General features: G+C 35.5%; 1 protein-coding gene across 2 annotated transcripts; it reads left to right on the top strand.

Annotated features, from left to right (window-relative positions):
* The first annotated feature begins 1,272 nt into the window (after positions 1-1,272).
* LOC146003811 (far upstream element-binding protein 2-like) lies at positions 1,273-24,537 on the top strand. 2 transcript variants are annotated; one of them, XM_083142241.1, is made up of 6 exons: positions 1,273-1,653; positions 5,546-5,777; positions 7,670-7,827; positions 9,125-9,204; positions 10,397-10,633; positions 20,653-20,995. In XM_083142241.1, exons 1-6 carry the CDS (start codon positions 1,498-1,500, stop codon positions 20,684-20,686), a joined length of 897 nt encoding a protein of 298 aa, XP_082998367.1. In that variant the 5' UTR covers positions 1,273-1,497; the 3' UTR covers positions 20,687-20,995. The 2 variants fall into 2 exon arrangements, with proteins under 2 accessions (XP_082998367.1, XP_082998361.1); XM_083142235.1 differs by lacking the exon at positions 20,653-20,995 and adding an exon at positions 22,952-24,537 and having other exon boundaries at positions 1,480-1,653.
* The last annotated feature ends 2,796 nt before the right edge of the window (positions 24,538-27,333 follow it).

The following is a 27,333-nucleotide window of genomic DNA, read 5'->3' as shown; positions in this document are numbered from 1 at the left end:
AAATTATTATTATAGTGGTGTTTTGCTGGGCTTTTGTGTGTAGAGCACTTAAAATAGGTGGTGTAGCATTTCATTTGTCATAGTCTATTGATAGCACATTTTCTAATTAGTTCTTTTTTTAAGGTGAAATGTTTGGATCTCCTACAAAGTTCGTTCACAAAGGTCTGTTACTAACATTCCACTGACTGCTTCTGTAGTGCTTTTCAAAACACAGGCATCATTGGCATCTTGTAACACTGCATGATCTGTAGGAGACTGGACCACTGCTTTCATGCCACTGATCTGAAACTCATCATATCTCCCGAGTGCATTGTAATCCGAAACAAACTCTTTTAACACCACTGGAATTGCCCATCAGCATTATTTCTCTGCCTTGTGACTGTAGTTGGGCAAAAAGAGAAAAAGAGGGGCTTACAGAAACCCAAATCGGACACAAATAACCACCTATGGATCAAAAGAACCACTCATACTAAACTCCTTTTATATATATTTATACAGCACCATACTTACGTGTGTATAATGCGCACCCTGCTTTTGGATAGGGACCCTGCTTTTGGATAGGGAAAAGCAACAATTATCCCATATATAATGCGCAGTACAATTCAGGTTCAAGAATGGCTTCCTTAGTTTTAGGTTGTAAATCTGTTGCTATACCGATGAAGAGCAATAGACATCATACCTATTCAAGGAGTCACCTGTTTCTATGTGGACCAAGAGGAGAATATACTCTTGTGCATAAAATCAGCCGCCAACTCATGCTCCCCCATCTGTCCCTCCACTGTGTTTAGCACCCCAAGACTCACTTCTGGAACCACATTGTTTATTGGGTAGTAGAAGAAAGAAAGATCAAAATTATGTTATGGATTTGCAATGGTCAGGAAGTTATTTTCTATTTGTCATTCAATAAATACCATTGTGATACACATCCTGCATGACGCGAGGTGCGTGCACAAAATCCGCCAAAATTGCACCGCTTTTCTCGGTGTTACAAAACATGGTCGTTACAATGTGAAAAATCATGGGAAATGGCCAGACTTGTATGGTTTTTAAAATTATAATTAATTGCTCAAGAAACCAAACCTGGTAATTTGTATTTGCACCTGTTAATATATACATGTTATATGCAGTGACATAGTGAAAACATGTGTAATTCCATGGGGCTGTCCAAATTCACAGTTTTTGGGCGCAAACATTTTGGAAATAAGTGCGCATTATACATGAGTAAATATGGTAAATAAATTTCCTTTTTTACCCTACCCCTTGCCCCTTTCATCATCCCTTAATATTTGGATTGTGGAAAGGGAATAACTAAAAAAAAAAGCATTCAGTAACAATTGGCTATTCCCTAACTAGTTTGCCCCACCTTACCCATAAATGAACATGCTTTGTTAAATAACATGAAAAGATGTTATCTGTATTAATAATGTGTTGCTTTTGTGTGATAAGGTTCCTGTCCCACGGGCAGCGGTGGGTGTTGTCATTGGAAAGGGTGGTGACATGATTAAGAAGATACAGACTGAGACAGGAGCGTGGGTGCAGTTCCAGCAAGATTGTGACAATGGCCCTGGGGACAGGAGGTGTCTCTTAACAGGGCAGCCAGACCAAATAGAACAGGCTAGGAGACGGATTGAAGACCTCATCGACAGTGTGTTGGTAAGCAGTTACACACCTCCTGCAACCATTGCGAATGAAAGCAGATGGTCTTCATTCTTGGGAGGGCAACAGTAGTGTCGGGGAGACCTTATTGTGTGTGCCACAAATTCAGAATTCGCATGACAAAAAAGAAAAGGAAATAAAGTGAGACATGCTTGTTGCCTCGGATGACACGATGGCTTCGAAATTTTGCTTCATGCCCAAAAGTCAGTGGAATGTTTCAGAGCTTTTTCATTTTGTTTCGGTATTGTCATCTGGAATCCAGAATGTCTGCCAATGATTTTGGGAATGTGGTGAGGCAGTCCCTGAAATTTGATGTGGACGTACCTGGGGGAAGGGGGTAAACTTTTAGTTTGCCGCATTACCAGTTTCTTTTCGTCTTTCTCCCTCCTTGCACAAAGATGGTTGTCTTCAACTCCACAGTTTAAGTGGTGCTGATATTTCAGTCTGAAATGTGTAGCCAGAAACTAAGTGAAGAATGGATTTTGGATCATGCTTCTGGTAAAGTGCTTCTGAGAATGGAAGGTAAGACAGTGGCTACTACTTCATTCCTGTAAGCGTGCAAAACTGTTTTTGATCATTATCTTATAGTGTTAAAGCTAGAATTAGCACTATAGTTATATTCTCCTATAACAACATACGTTAAGTAATAGACAATTACTAAAGCAAGCAAGCATGTCGTTCGTTATTATTGAAATAGCACATGATAGAGAGGTCGTAAAATATCATATAAATGCTTATTCTGAAGATCCAGGTAATGGAATAGTGGCATAAGTCTGGATATTATATATAATAAACTGAAGCTCAAGTAGTGTGTGGGCGCATGCACATGCATGTGTATGGCACAGAGGGGTGCGATATAATATGTTGGGAGTAAATTGAGTAAATAGATATACACATTATGATGTATCTTAGTATACATGTTATAGATTTTTTTTTAGTCCTTAAGTTAAAATAATGTAGGCTACTAATGTACCTGTGATTTATATCTAGTAAATAATTTTGCAGTGAAATACAGTGTTGAAGCAAAAGTAATCACATGGTAAATACATCATTACCACTATGTGATTATTTGATCAGCTTGGTTGTATTAAAGACTTCTTGAAACTGATGCATGCCAGCTTTCAGTATTAAAATAATAATTTATTAACTTAAGGAGATTACAATTGAAGCAAACTGTATAAATCAGGGATTTTTGTTTTCTTCATTATTGTTGTAACAATTACAAATTTTTTCTGTTGTGTGCTGTACCACAAAGATGTTTTTTTAACAATGGTTGCAAAAGTAGAGCTTTATCATTAATATACCGGTTGAAAATATAAAATGAAACAATTTTAAAAAAGTATGCACTAAACTGATTTCCTCTTTTTTATCTTTATACATGTGAAAAATGTGATTTAGGCAAGAATGCCTAACCTGTGAAAGCCTCTTGGTAAAAAATGAGTAATGATGTATGCAGTTCTAGCTTTCTTAAGAGATAATGTGACATAAGATCATGATTGCAACATTGTCTTTATCGCAATAAATGCATTTGCACAAACATTGAACACAACTTTTAAATTATCTTGGAAAAAATTCAGGTGGGCATTGTTTGTTGTATATGTATTTCTTCACAACCTTCTTAGGCCTTGGAGAGAAGCGGTGTGGAAGGACTAATTTCTTCATCTCCGGATCATAAAGATATGCCCAAATTTCATAAGGTCACCAGATCAGGAGAGAACTTTTCATGATTGGCTACAAGCTCGTCCAACAGATTAGAGCAGATATTCACTCTTATCCACTTTATTTTGGGTGTCGACTGGTACCAACTTTGCAAACACTTTACAATCTTCTGTCACTTTCTGCATCTCATTGAGACCACAGTCCAGTTGTGCACAAAGCTCTAGAATTCACATGACACTTATCTTCTCCCCTGGCTTATTCATGGCTTCCATTATCCTTCTGTTAATGTTTGTACAAAAACATCCTCTGCACCTTGTGAGATGCTGTACTAAACTTGTCTAGTCTGGTGTGCACTGTAATACTGGGTAAATTACAAGAGTGCTATTCGGAAATCAAACTTCCCGAGAGGCATGAAATAAGGAAAACATATATTTGTTATACATGAAAGTTGCACATGTGAACTATTTTACAACATAATTGCCATCTAAATTCATCAGGCATTTGTCAGTGAACGCACTTTCTTCTGTATACCCTCGTTGCCACCAGGGAATCTGCCATTCTCAAACACCATTCATCAGCTCCTAATTTTGGTACCCATCTTGCACAAAACTTGATAACCCAGCCTCACAGGCTGTCTCATAGAGGGGGTTGCCCAATTTCAGGAAATTCTTGACTCTTTGTGTACTGTATATTGTGAAGTGGCAGTATTCGTAAACCATGTTATCCACTCATTCAAGGTCATCCAGCACAACAGACTGTCTTCCTTGTCCTCCTTAATCACACACATGAGTTCTTCCCTCTTGAAATTTCCGGCACCATTTCCTGACACAACCTTCACTCATGACTTTCTCTCCATGCATGACACTCATTCTACAAATGATTCCAAGCTTCCAGCTGCGCTATGGGCTTGCACCTGCAAAACCATATTACATCATTAACCTCGCGGGAGCATCTATTGTACCAGCAATGGTTTTCTGCCCACTACACACCAAGCCTAAAAACACTGTGACCAACCACTTGACATGCCGTGAGTCAACACGTGACAGCTTATTTCTGTTCATGCACCTTCATCAGACATTTTTACAATATTATAACTGCAACATTCATGAAACTAAGAATAAATGTCTGATGGAGGAAGTATGTGTTCTTCCGAAAGGTTGTAAAATTTTGGGTTTATAACCTTGTACGAACCATAAACTACAGGAGAAATAATTCTACAATACAAGCAACAGCAATACGTATATGAACGTATTTTTCGGCCGATTTTCCTGGGAAAAGGGTCATTACTTGGAGAGGGTCGTTATATTTGGGGACGTAGAATCGAGACTTGACTGTAATTGACATTCATAGATTATCGGTTTTTTGTTTTTGCAGGATGACAGGAGTCCTAGAACTGCAAAGTTACTTTGATAATCTTTAGATACTTCTTAGAGAAAAAAAAACAATTAAAATCTTGCGTTGTTGCTTCGAAGGACATTTCCGAAATGAGTTTGTTAAATGTAGTAACAATATTTGACATTCCAGTATGTCATATCTTTATATGCATATAAATTAGGGATTGGACGGATTAATCGGTATGGGCCGATATAGGCATATCGGTGTATCAATTTATCGATAAATTACCGATTATTTTACCGATCCGATATATCGATTATTATCTGATAATTTAGTGCAAAATTTTGCCATTTTGTTGTAATTTTTATGGATAATATCCATGCCCTACTTTCCAAAAAAGTAAATGTCTAAATATGCAATTTATCTTGCACTGCAGTCACCTTGAAACACACACTTATCAAAGAGGTCAGTGAACCTTTCAGGTTCTTCAGGGACAATTTCTAATTTTATATCGGATCGGTAGAATATCGGTATCGGTAAATTTTATATCTGTACTTTACCGGTATCTGCCAAAATTTCATATCGACCCATCCCTAATATAAATAAACAAAAAAGAGAAAACTATTTGTATATTTGCCATGTGGTTCTTGTTTTGTTCCAAACCAGCCATCCTGAAATGGTTAAATTTGTTTGAATGTAACCCTGAACCTAAATAGAAATCACTCCATGGTCCTCTATGTTGGTGCCATTTTCTTGCTTCGGCATGGGGTCAAAAACACATGTAAAGTTGTCTGGCTGTTATCACAAATTGGATGTTTTTGTAAAATTTTCCCAGAGACATGTACAATATTTGCGAATTATGTTCACTAATAACTGTTAACGATATTCTTTCCAGCGCAGGGACAATGAGATGGGAAGAGGACGAGGACGAGGTCGAGGTGGCCCTCCACCACCTTTTGATAGAATGGGTCGCGGAGGACCAGGGGGCGAGTATGGTCCCGGACCAGGAGGGCCCGGTGGTTGGGACAGAAGACCAGGAGGAATGCAGCCACCCAACCAAATGGGTGACAAGCAAGAAGTTACTTTCACTGTACCTGCAGCCAAGTGTGGAATAATAATTGGTAGAGGTGTGTAGATACAAATATTTAAAATATGCTGTTGCCTATTTCATACATGTTTGCAAAACATCAAAAAATACAGTATTTCAGAGAGGCTTATGATTGGTTCTGAACCTTTGGCCATTTTTGTGCATTCTTATGATTGGTTCTGAACCTTTGACCATTTTTGTGCATTAATGCCAATGTATAGAACTGAAAAAATTGTACTGTTATCATTTCTGGTCCCATTGAAAGGAAGGAGGGGGGGGGGGTTCGTGCGGCATTAGTTCTTTACTAACAATTCCAGCCATCCTCCATGAATGAAATGCATAGGAATATTGGGCATCACTTATGCTACAATTTGGTTATTGATTGGTAAGTCTGTAATGTATTGGTAAACCCATTGCTGTAATATATCTATAAATAGGCTATAATGTAGCACAAATTTGCCATTTAATTATTTTTATGAATAAAAGTATATTTAATATACCTGTTCTTGTAAGTACCGTATTTATAAGTTAATTACATGCAATTCCAGAAAAGTTCACATTGTACATGCACAAACACGGTTAATACTGAAAAAAAAAGTTGTTCAGAGACTAAAATATAGTACCCTTACAGTGATCCACATATTTCTGATTTTGTTTTTTTGGCCAAATTTCACCAAAATTGTTGTTCTTAATGTGCATCATGAGATATTGAAAATTATTAAAAAATAGTTTTTCTTGTATGTATGCATTGCTTGGATTGTAGAATTATTTTCCTGTAGTTTACGGTTATTACAAGCATAAGAAAACAGTTTTTCGTTGTGACATTTCAGATATGATCAAAATATTTTTTTTATCTGAAATAAAAATAAAACAGACTGCTTCTTTTCACAGTTAGGTTGCTATATTACAACAATGTAACATTGACAACATCCATTATATAACGGATTCTTTTTGTTGAAAAAATTGCTAACCATTGTTATAACTGTATCTTTAGTCAATATTAAAATAAATGATTAAGGGAGCGTGTGTTCTCCTGAGCAACTAAAAATTGTTTTCTTACGCTTGTAATGACCATAAACTACAGGAAAATAATTATTAAAAAATGTATTAGGATCATGCCAATAGGGATGTTGGGTTGAAGCCCAATGTGAAAATGGGATAAATAGATATGCCCACATGCCAATAGGGATGTTGGGTTGAAGCCAATGTGAAAATGAGATAAATAAATAATATGCCCACATTAGGGGATTATGGATTGTTACCAACAATGTTATTGGTCTTTGTGCAGCATCATGTAGACAATTAGAGAAATACTTGGAAAGAAGTAGCAGGCTCCAAATTAAAAAAGAAAAGGGCACTTGGGAAGCCCTGGCCTTTAGGAGGCTACTACTGCATGGAGTTTCATTTTAGTTTAGTTTAAGTGTTTAGATGAAATTGTTGAACAAATATTGATGCAGAATCATAGTTAGATCAGTCAATAGTGGAGAGATCTATAATCTGTATGAAGAAAGTATCAAGCATTTCCACCTGTGACTTAGTCATCTAGTAGGACACTAGTAATTGTCTTGCCTGCAGGAAGGCTATATCAGGGTACTGAACTTCTAAAGTTAGTCAACTAAATTTAATAACTTTTCAGTTTCACTGAAATGTCACTACATTATATCCACAGTAAGACTGAAGCAGATTAATCAGGACAATATTGATCAGTCTTTATCAAAAATTTCTGTAATCTGAAACTTTCTCACATAAATGTGGTTTTATTTCTCCGGTATAAAACTAAAATTGGCCTACATTTTATGATTTTCTAAATAATGGATCTCATTTGTAGGACAAACTTCCACCAGAGTAAGTAATTACACATTTGAGTTAACTAATAATTGTGGATTGTATTTTGGTGTGTATATTATATTCTGTTTACTATTCCTCCATTAGGTGGTGAAACAATTAAGCAAATCAACCAACAAACAGGTGCACACTGTGAGCTGGACCGAAGGCCACCACCCAATCCTAACGAGAAAGTGTTTGTCATTCGAGGTGCTCCAGACCAGATAGAACATGCAAAGAGGCTCATTACAGAGAAGATAGGAATGGTAACTATTGAAATCTGTTGCATGCACACACAACATTCCCCCAATCTTGAAACTAGCACACTATTGGCTGAGAAAATGCCTTGGTATTTGTAAAGCGAGATAAATTATAAGTTCATGGTGTGGTGCAGTAATATCTTTCAGGATATTATATTAAAAATTGCTTTGGTTTTGAATGTTTTTTCTTATTCTTGTGATATAAATTTCAATCTCTGCTTTTGTTAACATAAATTATGGTCTAATCCATGTTGAGGAAGGCACCAAATCTAAATTAATGTTGCAAGAGTAAGAACAATATTTGTATTAAAATATATAGTAAAATGTAGCTGGAGTAGTTGTTTATGAGTAGTAAGTATAGTTACAATTCTAGAATAACAATTTCTTAATCATATTGTAGCAGTTGTTTGGATAACTTTCCAAACACACCAACATAAAGCTTTACATATTACGATCCATATTCCAGTTTCTTTGCACAGACTATTACATGATAACAGTTTTTTTTTTCCTTCCTCTAGAGCAGTTTCCTAATAGTTATTATTTTATATTATTTATTGTTTTATTCCTAGTGTAACAATTTTGAAATGTTTTGCATTATATTTTAATTATGGCTGAGCCTATATCCATAAAAATGCCAAAACTCTTAGATTCCTTCTGATACTGAGTCTTGAAAATGTAACAGATATTATTGTGTATATATTGCATTCCAATTATATGCATCAACTTGCTTTAAAATATTCAAGAAGTAGCATCAAAATATTAAAATACCCAGTATGTAAACAAAAAAAATGCATTTTTCTCCTCAATGTTGGTGCAAAATAAATGAAAGCTTCAAATTTTGCACAATTTCAAGGATAATAAGACTGAAAATGCTGTGCAGACATTGGAAAAGACACAAATGCCAGGCATCAGTATATAAGTTGCAACGGATACTTTCCTCCTCCTTACCTATGCACTGGCATTGATATTGGCTCATCCCCAACTGCTAATTCTTGTAAAGGCATAAACTTCTATTCATATGTTCTCCATAATGTTTTGTGCTTATTGTAAGAAGAGAACTGATTTTGTAACCTTTTTTTTATTACACATATTTTTGTTTCACAAGATACTATGTCAAAACATAGTGAAGATGAATTTTGTCACTACTTTAATAACATGTGTAACGTGTAAAAATTACTTAAATTTTACTCATTATAAGAAGGTAAAATAGCCTTCAGCAATACTAAAGAGTCCAGAGGTATGCCAATTATGTATTTGTTACCAGTTCCTATGGGAGCATAAACAGGCTGCTAAATTGAAGCAGAATGTGTATTTTCAGTCCCAGCCGGGGCCTGCCCCACCTCCGACGCAGTATCCTATTGGTCAGGGTCCTGGACCTGGTGGGTAAGTATCAAGACAGTCAATGTTGTTACTTTGAAATTTACGACAGAGACTGAAGTTTCACCACACTTTAAAAACCACAGCACATGGAAGTGGTGAATTGTTAGTTTTAATTAATTTTAATTAAAGGGGGGGAGAGTGCTGTGGTTTTTTAAGTGTGGTGTAAGTTTAGTCTCTGTCAAGGTATGAACAGTATTGAAATAGAAATTCGTTGCCTGTTTTTTTTAAAGTGCATCCACGCTCGTCAGAAGGGGGTGATATTTTCTTTTGAGCAAGTTTTCCATGTCTTAACAACAGTAGAATATTGCCAGTGTTGTCATAATATTATGCCAGGGATCCTAGGTTGGCCGTGTGTTTGTGTCCTTTTATCAGTTAATTTCAAAACAACACCATTGTTAGGTTTTCTTTTACGAGAACTATCAATAGGATCCTCTTGTCATCGAAATTTTGAAAGGCATTGAAGTCTCTTTAAATATTTGATATTCAGCCAATATTCATTCATGCATTGGAAATCAATTTGTCACATCCTAAGGTACATGTCAAATACTTTACACAGTTTATACTTCCATAGTGAAGTCTAATGCAATGACAGTTTTAACAATAATATAGAATAGGATTGAACTGATCTTATTACAGAAGAACTTTCAGGCATTCTGAGCTTTCACGATCGCAAATGAGCTCTGTAACACTTCCATGGTGCCTAATTATTCTGGAAATCGTTGCTTTTTTTGTGTGTAAACACTGAATTTTGTGATTACATAGCATGTATTTTCCTATTCTGATGTAATTCTTGAATATTTTAAAACAAACCTCCCTGTAAATTGAGACACATAATTGGATTGGAATACTTGCACACTAATATCAATCAATATTTAAACAACTTTTTAAGTTTTACAATTTCTAAGTACAGTAAAACCTCGATTTTTACATTTTATATTTTTTTTTACATTTACTGAAAAAAAGGTGGGAAAATGTAAAATCGATGACAATTTTGTAACATTTTGTTATGTTGGGACCATCAAGATTCAATGTATAATGCGGGAAAATGTAAATTAAGGTTCAACTGTATCAGCAGGAATCTCTAAGAGTATTGACATTAGTTGAGAGTAGTATCGGATCAGCCGATAGAACCATTGATTCACTGATATTCCAAATGTACGCGCCATACTTAATTTGAAATAATTATTTTCTGTAGAGCGGTCAGCAGCCTGCGGCTGGTCAAGCTCCACAGCAACCTGTTGCTCCAGCCGCTGGACAACATCAAGGTCAGATGCCTGCTCAACCCTACCAGCCATATGGTTATGGTGGTTACTATGGTGGACAACCACCTCAGAATCAACCATACAATTATCCTGGTTACGGTGGCTACGCTCAGCCTCCACAGGGTCCGGAGAATCAATGAACTCGTCGCTCAAAGATCGACATTTGTATTGTAAGTAAATATAAAATATCTTATTGAGTTTTGCTAGTATAACACTAGATTGCTGGAATGGAGGTGTTATGTATTACTTTGGAAAATAGGCACCATTAATAGTAAGAATTTTGGAATCAACAAAGCAGACATTTTTTGAAATGTCATCACATGCATAGCAGCTACGAATCAACCCCCTCCCCCTTAAAAATCAGTTTGTGGTTTATTTTCATATATAAAATAAAACTTAGTTCGTTAGTTGATGGAAGAAGAGGTCTGTCTGTTGGCTCATTTAGGTAATACAAATGATTATCCCTCATTGATGACAAAATAGCATTGTTTTCACAACTTTTTTATAGAGGGACCACAAGGGAAAGAACCGTGGGGCAAAAGTCTCTCAATATAGTGAAGCTTGTAATTTTCTTATTCAGGACCATTTGTTCTCGACACTCAATACCTGTTTTATGGCTTTTGGAAAATTTGTGACTATCCCTTGGCAATTTTAAAGCCACTTGCTTAAATAGAATATGTTTACTGTTCAATAAATCTATTTTCACTACACACAGGAAAAACTCTGGGCAACATGCATGATGGGCTTCAAGAATATATATGTTGAGATTGGGTGTTTAGCTTATGGTGCTTTGCAATGTGTTCTGTCAAAACACTATTGGTTTGCCCCTTTCGACCATGCTATGAAACTGAAACTCTGCAAAACTTTTCAAGAAAATCCCCTGGGGAAATTATTCATCATTTGTTCTGAAGCAAGTAGGTAATTCTGTCAATGGGATCTAGAAAAATTTCTCCATCACAGATTTTCAGAAAGCCACAAAACTTGGTTCCTTGCAGTGAAAGGAAATGTCATTTACAAAATATCAAGTGTGCTGAGCAGATACAGACATGGAATCCAGTCATCGTAGAACCCTCAAAGAATGCCACATGACACTTTTCGCGGAGTGTAACCTGTCTGTTATGCAAAATGTACCCTCCCCCTCAGACAACATTGTCACAATGGTGAATTTCACAATTAAAAATTGTTTCAATTATTCTTTTAATGTATTTCTTTGAGGGATGGGCCAGTATGAAATTTTGGCTGATACCGATATTCTACCGATCCGATATAAAATTAGAAATGGTCCTTGAAGAACCTGAAAGGTTCATTGACCTCCTTAATAAATTGTTTCAAGGTGACTGCAGTGCAAAAGAAGTTGCATATTTAGACATTTACTTTTTTAGAAAGTAGAGCATGGAGATTATCCATAATTACAACAAAATGGCAGAATTTTGCACTAATATATCAGATATTTATACCAATACACCGATATACCTATATCTGTTGATACCGATAGAGTGCCAATTAATCGGTTCCATCTCTAATTTCTTTGAACATATTAACGCAAAAATCAGGTGGTTTGATGTGATGTGGTTACAATGGAATACTTAAAAATAAGTTGTTTTTTTTAAATACTGTCAACAAAACTTTTAATTACGTTATTCAAGCACTGATACAGTTATCTGTAGGAAATTTTAAAACTGCATTGCTTCAAAGTGGCATAGAATCAGCCCTAAAAATTGCCCTGTAAGAATGCTTGATATTCTTCCGAAAACCTTGTTTTGTGTAAACCATGCATTTGAAAGACATTAATTTTATTGGAAAGTTCCTGAAGATTTTTCCCAACTATCAAAGTGCAGCTTGTTGAAAAATCCCTGCAAATATAACATAACCATTTAGAACAGAGAAATGCTTTTGTCGTAATAGGAAATGCCAGTTACAAAGACAATTAATAGTTTGCCGGCCCCTGTGGTTAGCACATCCTGCTATGATGCCAGGGGTCCCAGGTTCGAATCTTGGCCAGGGCCTGGATGTTTGTGAGTGTCCATCATATCAACACTCATTCCCATCTTTGCAAATTAGCCAAAAGTGGCACAAAAGCGTAGTAAAAGAAAGCAAATCAATCAATCAATTTAATAGTTCACTGCATTACTGCATCTATATATAAGGAAATGAGAAACATATAAGCACTATCAGAGGTAAAAAGTGTGTTTCATTCATTAGAACTGTTAACATTTGCACGATAATGCTCTGACATTCTTGACCCCCGGATGGATCTTTTTCACTTCGTAACTCGAAAGCCATTGATCTGCAGATGTGGTAATATGTTTGGTGATATTTTGAAGTAAGGAAACACTCGCCAGTCTAAGGAATTTTTTTTCCTATTTACTTTTCAATGTATCAAATTTGACCCCATGCTAAGCATGCATTTTGATAGCATATTTTTACTTCAGTATTCATATATTATCAGAATGTATATGAAAATACAGGTGTGCCATCTTGTGGTGTGTATATATACACATGTCTTACAAGCAGGAACACCTTTATTATACATTTTTCATGGGTCTGTGGCTAAAAATTTTGTGGGAAATGAAAATTTCAGGAGGATTGTCTGAACTTGTAGCTTTATTGGCAGTAGGAGGTTAACATGGGGCTACGTAAAATTATTGGCAGTAGGTTAACATGGGGCTACGTAAAATGTGAGATTGTGTAACAACTATACTGTATTTTGTTCATGCGTGTATGCTCGTGCTTATGTATTATTGCTTTCCACATTCTTACGCTCTTGAAACTGAAATTAAGTGTATTTGTACAAATATTGCCATTGTGTATAGATGTAGGAGGGTGTGAGTGAGTTTAGATAATTCACATTGTGCTCACAGCTGTTCCATTTGGAATGTGCAAATGAACGTAATTACCAGAAGATTAAAATAATGGATGCTTCAGAGTTGGTAACTATGATTATTGCAGGAAAAGTTGTTCAGCTGGCATTAAGTATAACTCGAGAGAATGAACTGTTTACAATTTAAATTTTCATATTTGCATTATCAACAAAAGAATGCATTTGCCTTAGCTTTCTAATAGAGTTTTCTTAACTTGGTGTATATTGCCAAATGTCCAAAATGAGTTTGTGTAGATAATTTTGGCATGGATCAATTAGAAGAAGGTTTTCTTACTGTGATAATGCTAGTCTGGTTGCAAGTCTTTGTATTGTGGGAGTGTTAGTTGGTGTTTCGTTAATTTAATGCTACAGCCACAGCATTTGTGTAGACATGGATAAAAACAACTCTGAAATGCTGCTATGGAATTTTTTTTCACATCTTGCATAATGCTTAAAGTGGTTGCTTCTAAACAGTTGTGCAGCAGGTGAGAATTGGTAAAGATTTTGTGGGCAACTTGGCAGTTGCGGAGATCTAGTGTCATTCATGTTACTCACATCTTAGGTAAATTTGGAACCTGGTTTATTCGTATTGATGCATACTCTCTTGACGGTAGGTTTGAAATTTCATGGATCGTGGGTCCTCATTTGCTGTCGGGATCTCGTTTTTTTAATATGACATTGGAAATGGTATGTTCAGTAATTGCACATGGTAAGGAGGAGAAGAAGCTAATGGAATACATTGTGCAACATTTCAGATTTGTAGATCTTTGTCATTTTTGTGATTTGAAACATTGATATAAACTATACTCCATTGCACTACTGTCCTTAAAGAGCCAAGGCTTCAGAGTTCTTTTTCATTTGGTGATACGTGGACACTGAATAGTTTCATTGCTGCTGTTTTTCTGACATTGGAAACTAGGGTTTCCCAATTTTTCTCTATAGCTTGTCAACACAAATCCTGGGTCCGTTTTTACTAGGTTGATAATTATTGTTTATATGTGCTATCACTATCATGTCTGGGTAGTAATAATGGGGTGGTTAGAACCCAGAAGTGTCTGTGACTGTAATCCATGGGTTTTCATTGCATTTTTAAAAATCCTTGACCCATGTGAATAAAAGTGCCATCTCCCTGCAATTGAGAGAACTAATTCAACCAAAGTAGATTGTCGCAGAGAGGCTACATTGTAACACACTGTAAACGTGAATATTGTGAGTTAGAGATGAAATATTCATCCATAATGTCCATTATGTTCTATCAATATATATATATATATATATATATAATGTAGTGCTTGTGGTGAGCTCTTGCGTTAGGTTGCAGTAGGTGTCTGCATTCATGCTGAGTTTATGAGTAAGGCTAGGATTTTCATGACAGCATATTTTTTTTCTTTTTGGTAAGGGTGATGTGTTCCCTAAATATATAGAACTTCATATTGTGAAGAAACTAATTCAATTAAGGTGCTTTTTAAGGCCAAAATTTGGCATATTTGGCTATTTATATGTGATGGAGCATATTTTGATGGATTTTCGGTCATATTCAGCATATTTTAAATTGAACTAAAATTTTTTCGTATGTGAAAATATTTCAGCATATAGCCTATTAGATGTTGATGTTTGAAACAGTCATATTTTTCAAATTCTAGTGCATATTTTGTAAAATTTTAGGTCATAAAAATCCTAGCACTATTTATAAGTAAGGAAGTCACCCGTTTTTCATAGTTTATTTGTCCAAAGAGATTCTTTGAGCATGAAGAGACTTACCACATTGTTTTGTAAAATTTAGTGGCTATTGCTGGCATACTCCCTCAGGCCAACCTTTTCTTCTTCTTTCTTAGTACTTAACGAAAACTTACGTTAGAGGCAATTGTAGAATTTGATGTCTAGTAACAATATGACTCGAAAATCAGAGGAAAAGTTCACACTGCGAAACCAAAAGGTGCCAGATTCTGTTGTCAAGTTCTGAATGTTTTGAAAACTGCATTAAGATGATAGTGAAGATACACTGAATTTTGCAAAAGAGAATTGGAACAAAGTAACAATCATGAAAGATTAGAACATGAAGTTGTTACTTGGCACCTAAAGTTTTCACATTTAACTCTTGTATCAAGTTTAATACATTAACAGTACTTTGTAATCTATTTTTTTTAAGTAATATATGTAGTGTAAATTAATTTAATGTGTCCAGAGACCAATTCCTCAAGTAGCTATTCACCCTGCACAAATAAAAGTTGTCACTCCTGCTCAAGAAAAACTGCATTCATCTAAACAATTGTAATGTGTAGTGTAATATTGATGCTCTAAATTGGTTATTTTCTTTCATTTTTTGTGACTAGTTTATCTTACCGTAGTTCTAATAGTGAACTTTGCACAGGCTGGAACTGTGTACTTTCATTGCCTCCACTTCAAACACATTAAGTTAATATGAGCACACAGTTGTGAAATAACTGAATAAGTATTGAAAATTGTGCCTTGACTTGGAGTGCTCTACTAAGCTAACTCCCATGATTTGTGGCTCTGTTGATAAGAGCACATGTATGACTTTGATCCCTGGTTCTCTGTGTGATCTAGCAACAATATTCAGAACAAAATAGTAGCTACCTCAAAAAATGATTCTATAAATTTCCTTTTCTACTTAATTTTGTAAACAGGTGTGCAATGGACTCTTGGTTATGTAATATTAGTGCATACTTGATGATCAAATGTCCCATAAATTTACTAAGACAAAAGGTTCTTCTGTCAAATTTTGAATTGATTGTTGTTCCTCATAAAATTTCAGCATTAGTTATATGTATTGCTCAGTTTTACTAACTCAACATACTTCAGCAAGAGACATGAAACCAAATTTGTATGTGCATACTCCCTATTGAATCTGACAAACCTTTTACTCTACTCAAATAGCAAGCAGAACAGTTTCATAAATTATTTGAATAAATTAATATACATGTTAGTTAAGGGTATTAGCAAGTGTAGTAAATAAATAATATAAAATGTGTATAACAGATCTCATTGTTTAAGTTCCCGAGTGCAACCTATGTACACTAAAACAAGATGATATAAAGGCTCCCACAGGTAAAATAAAATGCTTTGCAAAGTCCAGTATCAGTTTATCCGTAGGATCTTAAATATTGATGTCCTGGAAATATTACACTGCAATATGGAACATGGTGATATTTATATGTCTGTGTGGCATTGTGACATTTGACTTTATTCTTTCATTTATTCTTGAAAATAGATATATTCTGTGAATTTTTTGTTATACAAAATTGTATGTCATTTTGTGGACAGGGAAGAAATTCATACCTGCTCATAGACAAGTTCTTTTCACATCACGATGCTTACAGAACAATTGAGGTAGTGGCGAAATGATGTAAACTGATTACTATTTTGTTTGAAATATGAATATTGAAGGTATGTTTCTGTTGGAATAGTTACTTAGCCCTTTAACCAGGAATTTTATTATACAATATTTGTGAACTGTTTTCTGCACTGTTTCTGTGGTAGTGGTGCGAGGGGTGAACTATTTGCAGATATGTACATAGGTTTTTCCATTATGTTCTAATAAGTACAGTAAAGGTTGCGGGGGTAGGGATTATGTGAACTATATATTAATTCATAATTATTCGTTCTTACACATGGGGGTACATCATGTAATCTGATCATGATGCTGAAACAAGATTAAATATTCTCAGATGGAAACAAACAAAAAGGGTTTAGAATTACACTTATATGTTGGAAATATTTCTGTAATTTTCAAGGAATGAATAACCTGAATTTAAAGAAAGAAAAAAGGTTAATAGTTTGTTTTTTTCTGTAAAATGCACAAGCTTTTGCAGAAAAGTTCACATGAGCTGACAAAAAACATGCTAATTGACAAATGAGTCCATGATAATGTTGGTATGAACCTTTTGAAACTGTTTACTTCTATTTAAAACTTAATAATTTTGATATTACTTGCTCCTTGAAAAAACAAAAGAAACTGTTTGGAATGCACAGCTTAAACTTTGACGTGACATCACTCTGAAATTCAAAGCCTGGTCAGTGCATCAAGCTTCCACTGGGGATCAAGCTTGGGACTGCCTGAAATTATCATGTCTTAAATAGCTGTCATAGATAAACGTAACAATTGGTCACAAGTGAAAGGGAACTGGAATTTTTTTATTCAGAATTTTTTGTCAGCTAGTATGAGCCACGGTAGCTCAATTGGTAGAGCTTCTTGACTACCAGTGGAAGACCTGGGTGTGAATCCCGTGACAGGTGATCTGGACCAGGAAATTTCCAAGTAATTTCTCTGTTTCTGCACAGCTCTGAGTCCCACCCAGCTTTGTAGAAATGTGTTCCTTGGGGGTTAAAGGTGGCTGGGCATTATGCTGATCACATCATCCGAATTATGGCTAAGATCAAGAATATGTGGAGCTGTACCTCCACATTTCCCCATGTCTTCATGGCATGTATGCATATACCTTTAAATAATTAAATTTAATTAAAACTTTCTTTTGGGATGTAAAGCTCATTCAGTTTCAAGCAACTTTTTTTTATTGCAGGTTTGCCAATTGAAAGAAATTAATTTATGTACCTGTAGATTCCTTATATGGGTGTTCATTAGATTTACGTTATATAAAAGCTGATAAAAATTATGTATTTTTACTTTAAAAGAAAAATATTGCTTACAGAGATTCCCTTTGGTAATCATGGGTCTCTGTGGAAACACATTGCACAGTGAAACTGTAGGTTGTTCTAATGAGTATAAAATGAATTTGCACACTTAGAGGAGAGATTATCATCTACACATCAAAAACTTAAGGAGAGAGAGATTAGCATCTACTCATATCAAAAACGTAAGGACCACACAGTTATTGCTGACACTTACACATTGTAGTGGTTTTAACCTTTTGCAGCCCAAAGCGTTTTTCACATGTAAGCCTCTATATTGCCAGAGTCGATTTTGAGTAAAATGCAGAGTTTCAATTAAATGAGTGTAGATCGGAGGCTAATTGCCCTAGAGAGATGAGTGATATACCGTTGTATGCGGAATGAACCAGAGATTCATACTATATGAATTTTTTGCAAATTCGGCATATATGTGGTGGGGGGAGGGGGCTAACTCTCAAAATTCCAAAATTTCGGGGGAAAAAAATTGGTTCCCCCACCCACCCCCCCAAGAAAAAAAGTACATGACAGTGTCGACATGCACATGGAAATGATCGCTGACATGTAAGGAACACAAAAATATTTGCATTATCATCATATGACCAATGTAACTTGAGTTGTACCCCAAAAGGAATGGTCGGCATGCCACTGATTCAAGCTTCAAAATGTAGCGGTACCTTGAAATGACCATAGCTCAGAAACTAAATGCCCTAGAGATATGAAAGATATACCGTTGTACGCAGAATGAATCACAGATTTAGACGATGTATAATTTATGCACATTTGGCGTATATATGGAGGGGGAAAGGGGGGAAATCCCCTGAAAATACTGTTTTTTTTAAAAAAAAAAAAAATGGGGTCCCCCCCCCGAAAAAAGGGATATGAAAAGTTCAAAATTAACATAGAAATTATCGCTGGCATGTAAGAAACACAAAATATTTGCATCCTTGTCGTATGACCAATGTAACTTGTTGTATCCCCAAAAGGAATGGTCGGCACGCCACTGATTCAAGCTTCAAAATGCAGCGGTACATTGAAATGACTATAGCTCAGAAACTAAATGCCCTAGAGATATGAAAGATATACCGTTGTACGCAGAATGAATCGCAGATTCAGACGATATATAATTTATGCACATTCGGCATACATATGGAGGGGGAAAGGGAGGAAATCCCCTCAAAAATACTATTCTTAATAAAAAAAATGTTTCCCCCGCCCCCCTTGCCCCGAAAAAAATTGTCAATGCACAAAATGCAAAATTTATGCAAATTTGGTGTGTATATATGGAGGGGGAAGGGAGGAAACCCCAAAAAATTATTTTAAAAAATTGACTTCACCTAAAAAAATGTCCTCTCACTTGGGCACAAAACGACACCTACGCACAACATTCACGGACAAAAAGCTAGAACGTAGTGAAAAATGAACGCCAATTCTTGCAGCTGCTTGACATTCTATTTTTAGACCATGCTTGGTGACCTTTGTTCAACATTGTGGAACACTTGTGCTCAAAAAAACAAAGGTTTCCTTCAGCGCGCTTCGATTTCCCATTCTCACAACGCAGATTCAACAACCAGTTTTCCCCCTGCTTCCGCCCTCACGGAAAACTTTCATTTTGACATCGGATACTTATAAACAAGCTTCCTTCGAATGCACTTAGCAGGAGGACGTGAAAAGCATTGCTTTAGAACAATAAAGCTGGTCTTCCTTTTATCGGCAAAATTTGAGGTTGAAAAGAGCTGCACCTTTTCAACTCCATTTTCATGAAGACAAAAAAAAATGCAAAAAACCATTTCTGTTAAATACATGTGTTAGGAACAATATAAAAAAATAAAATCGAAATTCTAGCCAAAAGTAGAAAAGTTATAACGTAAAAGCTACGACCTTGACACAGCATCTCAATCGAGATGCTTGGTTCCGTGAGGGTTACTTTTGGGTATCTCGTTTGAGACACTTGGGCAGCAAAAGGTTAAGCCACCGGGTTAAGCATGGAATTTATATAACATTTTGGAGATTGAAGATATATTTTATGACGTTATTCCTGGGTTTCTTCAATTGTGTACCATTATTGGGGTCATCCTGAAAAGTTTGGTAGCTGGTTTCCACACCAAGAAATGCCCTGTCAAGAGGTTGGTCTTTTTATTCTTCTTGCCCCCCATAACTCAAGTTAATGCTTCTATGTTACTTTGTGCTTGCTGACACTGTTGTATGCCTTAATTGTAGAGTATATTCATTTCTTTTGTACATTAGGTTCATATTTTATTAAATATATATATATTTATGCTTGAGATTTTAATGACTATTCATGTAGCATATACCCTGTTCTGTCTTATTTTTTTTTTAATATGGTGTTTTCCTCATGTCCTAGGTTATTTTCATTAATTTCTTTTGCCTTCTCATTAGACGTAGAAACTGAATCTCCTGGGGTCTGTTCAAAGAAATTGGGAGATTCTGCATGCTGGTATACTTTGCCATTTTCTATATTGTTCTGTGCATTTCTAAATGGAACTTGTATATGGGTTTCATGGTGTGATTTCTTTCCTGTGACATTTTTTCATAATCCATGCTGGCTTCTGCTTATGTCTCACTATACATAATTCACCGAACCTACATGTCGATGTGTGCCTTGTGTATATAGATAACACTAGTGCAATTGACTGTAGATGCCTGGGCCTTTTTTCTCAGCAACCAGACACTCCATCCAGGGCAACTCACGTAACAGCTGCTAAACGATGACTTCACGTTGGTAGCGAGAGCAACTGTTATTAGCCCTAAACGACCAGGGGTCATTGATGGCTGGCATTTGGAGGAATCTATTTAAGCGGAGATCAAACTGCATCGATAGTTCCCATCTTAGTGGAATCTTCCGTTGGTATCGCAAAAAATAAGCATCATGCGGGTGAGTCCTATCCAGTGTGAATTTTTCTGTGCTAATGTGATATGAGGAGCACCAGAAATATGTAGGCTTTTCCATATTTTTTTGTATATACATATGTGTATATATTTATACTTTTATCTTGCTCACCCAATAGAGGATGTATAGTGATCATGTAAGAAGGAATTTCAAGCTGATTTACAGTAATGTAAATTTAATGAATAGTAATGCAGTAATACACTTTTGAGTCTGACCACTAATTTGGCATGAATTCTATATACATTCATGGATTTGTTTATTTTGGAAGCTTAGGGGAAGTAACCTGTTATTTTTCGAATGTTTAAAGTTCTAGTTCTTTTAACTAATGCGTTCTTACATTCACGTATTTATAATAATGAGATAACGTCACATGCATATTCAGATATGAAGCAGTGTGGCTGGAAAAAGGGGCACTCCTTGTACGAAATAAATTACAGGAAAACATTAGTAAATAAGTTCTTATTTTTCTGCATGAAGAAAGAAGTAATAAATTAAGGATAAAGCCATCAAATAAATATGTATGCAATGAAGGGGGGAAATCTGAAACTTGGAAGTTTGCGCTCAATGCCCAGCATCTGTATATAATTTCATTTTGTTTTTTTGTCGTTGTTTTGGTTCAATTTTCTGCATATGTTAAATTTGTACATCGTGCGAAATTGAATTAAGACGTGGTTCCTTTATAAATTTGTAATTGCCGCTGTTTAATGTCAAATTTAAATTTCACCAGCTGTTGTATGTAAATACAAAGTGTTTTGAAGCCATTCTGGTAAGTCACATAATTACTGACTTGCATGGGAGCATGAATAATTTATATATTATACATATGCAACCTGAGAACATATTCCATTATTACTGAAGGACTACATTAATTAGTACTAATCCACAATCAAGTTCCCTATTATAGTTCATGTATGGCATTCTACCACTTAAATTTTAGATATTAAGGAAAAATGATGTAAATTGTTTGCATTTCTTGTATTCAGTTGTTGCAACTTTTTCTCTAGTGCTAGTGTTGAAAGTTGCAAAACTAAGAATCCTAGCTTTGAATGCCAAGTGAATCATTATTCATCCATAACTCAGTTACCCCAACCACACTCTCAGCTTAGAAAGATGTAATATTTTGCATCCGTGTGTGTCCCAAATATCAGCACAGAAATGAAAGTGGATAAACCTTTTGTAAAACATGCTTTTAATGGATTAAACTTCTCTTGTAAACATGAGATCATCCATTATGTATGTGGAATTTGTGAAAGTAAATTGGAAACATGGAAAAGAAATGTTTGATGCTTCTGTGGTACCAATATGTCAACAACATAGTTTTTCGTAAGCCCAAACTTACATCTGCAGCGTGACAAAGAATACATTGAACAAAATATGAAATTCATTGCCATTTCCTGGACTACATGTCACCTTTTACAGAGTAATTTGAATGATTGTTTAGTGGAAGATTATTTGCAGTACATTAATTAATGCACATGTACTAGATTTTATACTTGAATTAGTAACAAGTAGTCTAATATATCAATATCTACGTATCCAACTTTAAGAAATAATAATTGCGCTTGTTTTATAACACCCTTTTTTCTACAGTACTTCATCTTTAAAGACTGATATTTGTAAGCTTACATGTTTCATTAGAAAGATGTGTGTATATATGTACATGTGTAAGTTTCTGATGGGATGTTTATGGTGCCTGTATTCCAAGTGTAACATGAGGTCTGTCTTATATTTGGAGTTTTGCAATTGCTTGTGTTCTGTTGTGGTTCTTGCTGTGCCCTTATTTACTAGCTAGGTGGGTATCTTGGAAATGGAAAGCAATACAACTTCCTGTTGCCAAAATATCAACTGATCCTGTTGTTCACAGGGCAACAAACAAGATGGCTACCTAATCTGTATTAGGATGGCCTCTTGGTGAGTATAGAATGAGGTAAGTGTGAGTACCTTGTTTGAAATGTTATGCTCAAATGTATCTCCCTGTATATAAAATGCTCATTCTTCTTATTTCAGGATATCCCACCTTTTACTTGCAATTGAATATGCATAAATGCTGTGTTTTTATGTTCTTTTCAGATATTTCCCCACGGTTGATCCCAGATCCTCCATCATATGTGATTCTGCATTATGGCGTGTGCCCCCAAACAGAATGTATTGTTTGCAAGTTGATGTTCCCATTTGTTAGATTAAGATGTAATGCCACTGATCATTTCAAGGGAACAGTGATACTAGTACTAGTGTATCGGCAGATATGAAGGCATACCTAATCTATATTGTGCTTGTGTAAATTAAGAATTTTGTCATTGAACTGTGACGATGCATTTTTGCCAGCAGTGGTTATTTTTTTTGTTCACGAATTGTCTGTTCTTGCACTTCATAGGGAGGTCTGTACTACACTTTTAGAGCATTCGAAGGCAGGTGATGTCTTGGCTCTGTGCATATAATTTTTTTTCCCCTTCTATTGAACAATTGTATAGAAATATAACCTTAGTACAAATCAAAAGAATGCAACCCAAGGGGAAGAAACTATGATGGGGTGGTCGGGTTGGGGAATCTTATCTTGATAGCCCTTGAAAGGCACTGGGATATATATGTGTGTGTATATATTCTTGTTTTTTTGGAAGGTCATTTCGCTGTTATCTTACAGAGAAAATCCATGACTGGCACCAATTTTTATAGCCTTAGCATAAACTATTTACCTAGATAAAATAGAATGCCTCTTTAATTTTTCATCTGTGTGTTTTGGTTAGAGATTTCTGTTTTGTTGTATGTTTAATATTACTTGTGCTGACAGTAGTTTTGAGATGTTTTATAATGTGTTTTCGACATAAACATTCCTTTGATATACCATTTAGCATAATTCTGTGCATTGAAGTTTTTCATAAAGTGATTATTTATATTTATTTCAAAGTTGGTTGTTTTACTGTTCTGATCCTCATATTTCCAGTTCATAAAAAACAGCCAGCTCCAAACTAGAGAGGAACAACCCATTTTCTGATTCAATATTTGATGAACAAAATTTTTTTCTGCTTTGTTCTGTCTCTCTTTCTCTCTCCAATTTTTAAATGTTTTGTAGTGATTTGACTGATACATGTTTATTATCCTGTTTGCATCATGTTCGTGTTATTAAATACTGATATGCAATTGTTTCTTTAAATATATGTATAATGAATCTTCACTAGACTAACTTAATGCTCTAGCAATGTTTCCATTGCATGCCATGTGCTACGCGTTAAATCAATCCGTATGCCAAAAAACAGTTTCTCCTAGTTTTATTTTTTCAGGCATCTATCGAAGGGGGAGAGCGACTAGTTGTGGAGGCGACTGGTACAGGGCAAAATTTCATGTTCTTTTTTATATTTGCAATGTTCTTTTTTAATATAAAAATATCCTTGTGTGCATATATCGATTTTCGCATTTGCAAATGTTTTGATGCAGAGAATTAATACAACCCCATTACTACTTCAGTGACTTGTTTTGTTTTATTTAAATTGTCATAGAATGATTTAAATTTCTATTGCAACATGTTTGTTTCAGCAGAAACTGCATTTAAAATGGATTGCCAGTCATGGTTCGTTTCTCACTCGATACAGTGAAGATTGGATACCTCTTTGGCTCTTACAAATTTTTCATTGTTCTGTTACGTTAGTAATTTTTCTTAACAGGTGAGTTGTTTAGTTTTTGCCTAAAAATTAGCCTTCTTTTTTTGTCCTACTTGTATTCTTGCTATGTCATACCTTATTGCATATGTCAAGGGCTGTTACGTTTGAATATTGGATGTGTTTGTGCTGCTGAATGTCATTCCAGGGCGAAAAGTTACAAAATAGGGGAGGGACGTGGGCCCAGAATGCAAGAAGAGGAACACCAGGAAGGTGGCAGCAGCGGAGAATTGGGTCATGTAAGGATACTTTGAGGAGACGGTCTCTTTGACGTGTCGTCCACAGATGTTCATGTATCTAATCTCAGCGCCCACCACCTCAGTGGCCTGAGTTGAGTGCATCCGTAATACAGAAAAAAGAAAGAAAAAACTAGTGTTGTGCAGTAATCACTACATTCCAAAAACCCTACCAGGATGGTGAAAAGTGACACTAATCAGGCAAAGGAGACAAGGGTAAGGGGGGGGGGGTAGTGAATGGGCTGAAACGTGACTATTCACACAGACAATGTAAGGACATATTTTACTGTAAACATTTTGTGTAGTATCTTGTCACATAATAAAAAAAAATATTAAATATTTTGTGTATTTTTTTTTCAGATCAAACAATATATATCCTAGCCATGATAGAAGTAGAGAGCATTGGATTGTAGTGTAGTGTAGCAGAAGCAGGGAGCATGTTGGGAACAGCTGTTTCAACATTAAGGCTTAGCTGTATTTTTGGCCTGTGCCAGGCCAGCTTCTTCCTCTTTTCGAAAAACTGCTAGGATAAAAGAAAAATACATGTTTAGAATTCCTTCTAGAGCATTCACGAGAATTTTCAGGTGGTTTTCTTTCGCTGTTGCCTAGATATTATCAGTAGTGTCGTGATTATGTAAGTCTATTAAAGCATTGATAATATCTAGACAACAGAGAAAGCAAACCATACGAAAATTATCATGAATGCTCTAGAAGGAATTCTACACAGATAAAATTTTTCAGATTTTCGAATATCATACAGGTTTTTGCGAAAAGAAGGGAGGATGCCCTGGTATGGGCCAAAGGTCCAGCCTAGCATTAAGGTCAAGAAAGTGTTCCTTCATGTTCAGCTCAGGCCTCCTTCATTTCAGCAAAAACCTTTTCAAGAAAATTAACAAAGGCAAAAAATACTGAAAATGATCTAAAAGCCAAAAAGGGGTTGGCAAACACAAAAAAATGTTTCTGGTTCTATCTGAAGGAAAACTGGCAGATATCAGGTTTAGCATTGTTTTGAAGGCTCAGAAAGGATGATTATTCTTCTTCAACTTCCAAGCCCTAGTCGGCATGTTCATGGTTTGACCAAATACTCTGTTGGAATATGACAACAATTGACACTTTTCGATCCAAATTGATGAATGTTCCTATTGCTTTTTAAATAATAAAAATAATTAGGAGTAAATGGTAATAATAATCAAGGATATGTTGTGTGAATTAGTTACAAAATAATTGCAGACTTATCACATGTTTGAAGTAAATCTCATCTCTAAATTGTATACCTTACTGCCAGAAAAAAAAATCGCAAGAATAATTCTGAAATAAAATGTTTCAACTTAATTACTAAACTCCGTACTCAACATATCTGAATGTCGTACAAAAAAAAACCATTCCAAGGGGAAAAATAATTAAACACGAGATGCCAAATATGCTAAGTTTTTTGTCATTTAAATCTGACGTGAGTATTTTACCTATACTCGACAACGTCGCTGTTAAACTTACATTGAAACGTGTTGATTGCACAAGCTACCACTTTTCTATGCAACAAACATTTATTTTCATTCGTTGGACAGTACTTTGCAAGGTGGTGTTATATTTTAAGTGTATAAACTCTCGTAATTATACCCTTTTGTGTTCAAACTGGCCACAGATTTCCTCCAGGTGGACCACGAGCGAGTTCAGTTTCCAACCTCTCATGTTTCTCCGATTCCAATTTTAACATACCGAATCGTGAGTATTCTCTTAAATTATTCCTTAAATTAAATTATTATATTAAGCGGAAAAAGGCGCTTCTTTTCTTCTTTCTTCAGTCAGGACTAGTCAGAGGGATGCGATAATGCACACTTGCTGGTTTCGTTCTCGTTTGAACGCAGAAATACAAAACGCTCATTGTTATTTTAAGTCAATTTTCTGCTATTTGTGTTAAACATGACGATGAAGATGAATCCGGAACCCTTTGATTACAAGGCGACGAGGCTACCACTGCGCCATCGGGGAGACACTCTATCTATCAATGTTGAAAAGATTCCCATTGCAAAAGACGAAAATTAATAATAGTACCCGCACTTAATTTTCTGGCTACACAAAAAAATATTTCCTCTGGTTGCACAAAAATTTATTTCCTCTGGTTACAAACACACAAAAAAAATCTGGTTACACAAAAATTTAATACAGTTCGTGTATACTTCAAGAACGTAACGTGTAACCTAGCTGACTATGACCGAGCATCTTTTGAAATGAAAAGTAATATTTTTGCTCATATCACTAAAACAGAGAGAAAATCGAGATTTGAATGATTTCTCTTCTACCTTTAATGAAGTGCAAGGGGTGCGGGACGAAAAATTTTTGGTTGGGAAGGAAGCAGGGCGGGGTATTTTTAAAGTCCTGACGTTCAAAACGGGAAAAATAATGTTATTTCCCGACTAAATTGGGAGATCATAGGAGCGGAAAATATTCAACATTACCCGATACTAAAAAAAATGTTAATTATACACACAATTTTACCCTCGGGTGATGAATTACTTTGCATTTCTGGAATAAAAACTGCTAATAAATTTCGGACATTTAGTAC

Source organism: Lepisma saccharinum, chromosome 1 (assembly GCF_977018435.1).
Source record: "Lepisma saccharinum chromosome 1, izLepSacc3.1, whole genome shotgun sequence".
Classification (NCBI taxonomy): Eukaryota; Metazoa; Arthropoda; class Insecta; order Zygentoma; family Lepismatidae; genus Lepisma; species Lepisma saccharinum.
This window is presented reverse-complemented; position numbering and strand designations above follow the sequence as displayed.

Bases quoted from the DNA above. Each gene is read 5' to 3' on its own strand.
- LOC146003811 (XM_083142235.1), top strand. From the start codon at position 1,498: ATGATTAAGAAGATACAGACTGAGACAGGAGCGTGGGTGCAGTTCCAG. The intron at 1,654-5,545 runs GTAAGCAGTTAC...TATTCTTTCCAG, and splicing joins ACCTCATCGACAGTGTGTTG to CGCAGGGACAATGAGATGGG. The intron at 5,778-7,669 runs GTGTGTAGATAC...TTCCTCCATTAG, and splicing joins TGGAATAATAATTGGTAGAG to GTGGTGAAACAATTAAGCAA.